General features: G+C 49.4%; 1 protein-coding gene across 1 annotated transcript; it reads left to right on the top strand.

Annotated features, from left to right (window-relative positions):
* The first annotated feature begins 532 nt into the window (after positions 1-532).
* Positions 533-1,048, top strand: LOC109466602. The gene is made up of 2 exons (XM_019764332.1): positions 533-821; positions 864-1,048. The coding sequence occupies exons 1-2, from the start codon at positions 533-535 to the stop codon at positions 1,046-1,048; spliced, it is 474 nt and encodes a 157-aa protein (XP_019619891.1).
* The last annotated feature ends 804 nt before the right edge of the window (positions 1,049-1,852 follow it).

Below are 1,852 nucleotides of genomic sequence, written 5' to 3'. Positions count from 1 at the left end.
CACCATGGCACAGTTATTCCGTACCCTGGTCCGTATTCCATCTGTGATGGCTATAGTACAACGTGATGAACTACTGGTAACAGGTACTGCAAACCTCACCATGCGTAGCTGTTGTACGATGGCACCGTTGTTCTGTACCCTGGCCAGTATTCTATCTGTTATGAACTTATGACTATTGTGCAGTTGATTGATGGGTTATGACAGATACTGTACACCTCACGGTGCAGTTGGTTTACCAATGAGCTTCTTGGTTCCACCAGTTGTTCCGTACCCTGTCCGGCGGTTGACATGTGACTGTCCCCGCCTGTACCTGTCACCGAACACCTGCCCTAGAACCCAGGCCAGGGCGGAGTCTCTGGAGACCAAAATATCCTGAAGAATGATGCCTCCGTCACGTCAGCAAACCGCATCTGCCTGAAGAATATCTCAGACCAAGGGGGGCCCGCCGAGGCGTCATTTCGGCTCCTCCGAGATCTGTGCACGGGGGGAGAATCATGACCATCTCCCGGTAAAGTAAAGGTACAGGAAAGAGATGGAAACAGAGGACGACGACTATGGCGGAATTACGACTTCAGCTCTGAACGGGGGTACAGAGGAGGAGATCTCATACCGTCAGCGAATCCTGGAGGAGATAGCGCTCAGGTTACGGGAACTCAGGCCCACAAGACTGGAAGGGATAGCCGAGGAATCTGCCGAAGACGTGGCAGACGAAGAAGAAGACGAACTGAAGAAAGAAAACGAGGAAATCCCACAGGAAATTCGAGTCGAAGACGGGTCTGTAGAAGACGAAACAGAGCCGCAGAAGGACGAGGCTACTGCCAGTGGCTCGGAGCAAGTTGCCGCTGGTAGAACATCGCCCCCAGCGACTTCGGTCTCAGGAGAGGACGACATTGAGAAGTGTATCGTGGAAGGTCTGCCCAAGGCCGCAGAGGTAGTGACTGTGTCGGAGGAGACTAAAGACCATCCAAAACCGCATCCAGAGGAGGGAGGTACCACCAGCCAACAGGTAAACTTCCAGGAAAATGAAGCGTATTTGTTGAAACCTTAGCGAAACAAATGTAGCAAGCCGACTAACAAAATCACAAAGGGAACTGTGGTAACGTTAGAACATGTTTATGTCAGAGGTATGCGTGTTCTTGAATACTGGCAATAATAACTACTTTTATTTACATTGTGCATTGCTAAGGATTGTGGAGTCGTGTGGCGTAGCAGCAGAGTTTTCGGCTTAGAACCAAGTGGTCCTGGTTCGAATCCAGCCATGTCACCGATCTTGTGCCCTTGGGAAAGGCACTCAACTACTTTACACGACTTTCCCCACTTCACTCAGGTGTACATGAGGGAGAGTCGCACCCCACGCACGTTAAAGAACCCACCATGCTTATCTCAAAGCTGATTCAGTTGTTTTTCTGTGAAAGACACACCCAACGCCGCGTCCTCCTTTTTTCATCAAACGTACGTCTTTCTTTCCCTCTAGTATTTCCTTCTGTCCTGCCACCTTCACAAACCTTACTTTTTCAGTTCGGAAATAGATCCAGCAATTTGCAACAGCTGCAGTGTGTTATCGGTTTGTGCCATGGAGTCTGGGTAGAATACTTGACACGAACTTGAAGCCTCTGGTGCCCTGCCAGGTGGGGACTGTTTACACGGAGCGACACTCAACACCAGCTAATGTCTCGGTCATGTTGGAGCAGTTCCGCTTAAGGCTTCAGACGACTCCATCGTGTAACCTTTAACCAATGTATACGTAATTTCTGGGTGGTAAAACTGGATTTTCCAAGTCATCATCCAAGTTATAATGTAGTAAGTTGACTCAATCCTGCCCCAGAGCATACTGATATCTGTGAGGCAAAAA

This window comes from Branchiostoma belcheri, unplaced genomic scaffold (assembly GCF_001625305.1).
Source record: "Branchiostoma belcheri isolate BF01 breed outbred unplaced genomic scaffold, Haploidv18h27 scaffold17, whole genome shotgun sequence".
Classification (NCBI taxonomy): domain Eukaryota; kingdom Metazoa; phylum Chordata; class Leptocardii; order Amphioxiformes; family Branchiostomatidae; genus Branchiostoma; species Branchiostoma belcheri.
This window is presented reverse-complemented; position numbering and strand designations above follow the sequence as displayed.

Coding starts and splice junctions, on each gene's coding strand:
- LOC109466602 (XM_019764332.1), top strand. CDS start 533: ATGGAAACAGAGGACGACGACTATGGCGGAATTACGACTTCAGCTCTG. Junction 822..863: donor GAAGGACGAGGCTACTGCCA/GTGGCTCGGAGC, acceptor CATCGCCCCCAG/CGACTTCGGTCTCAGGAGAG.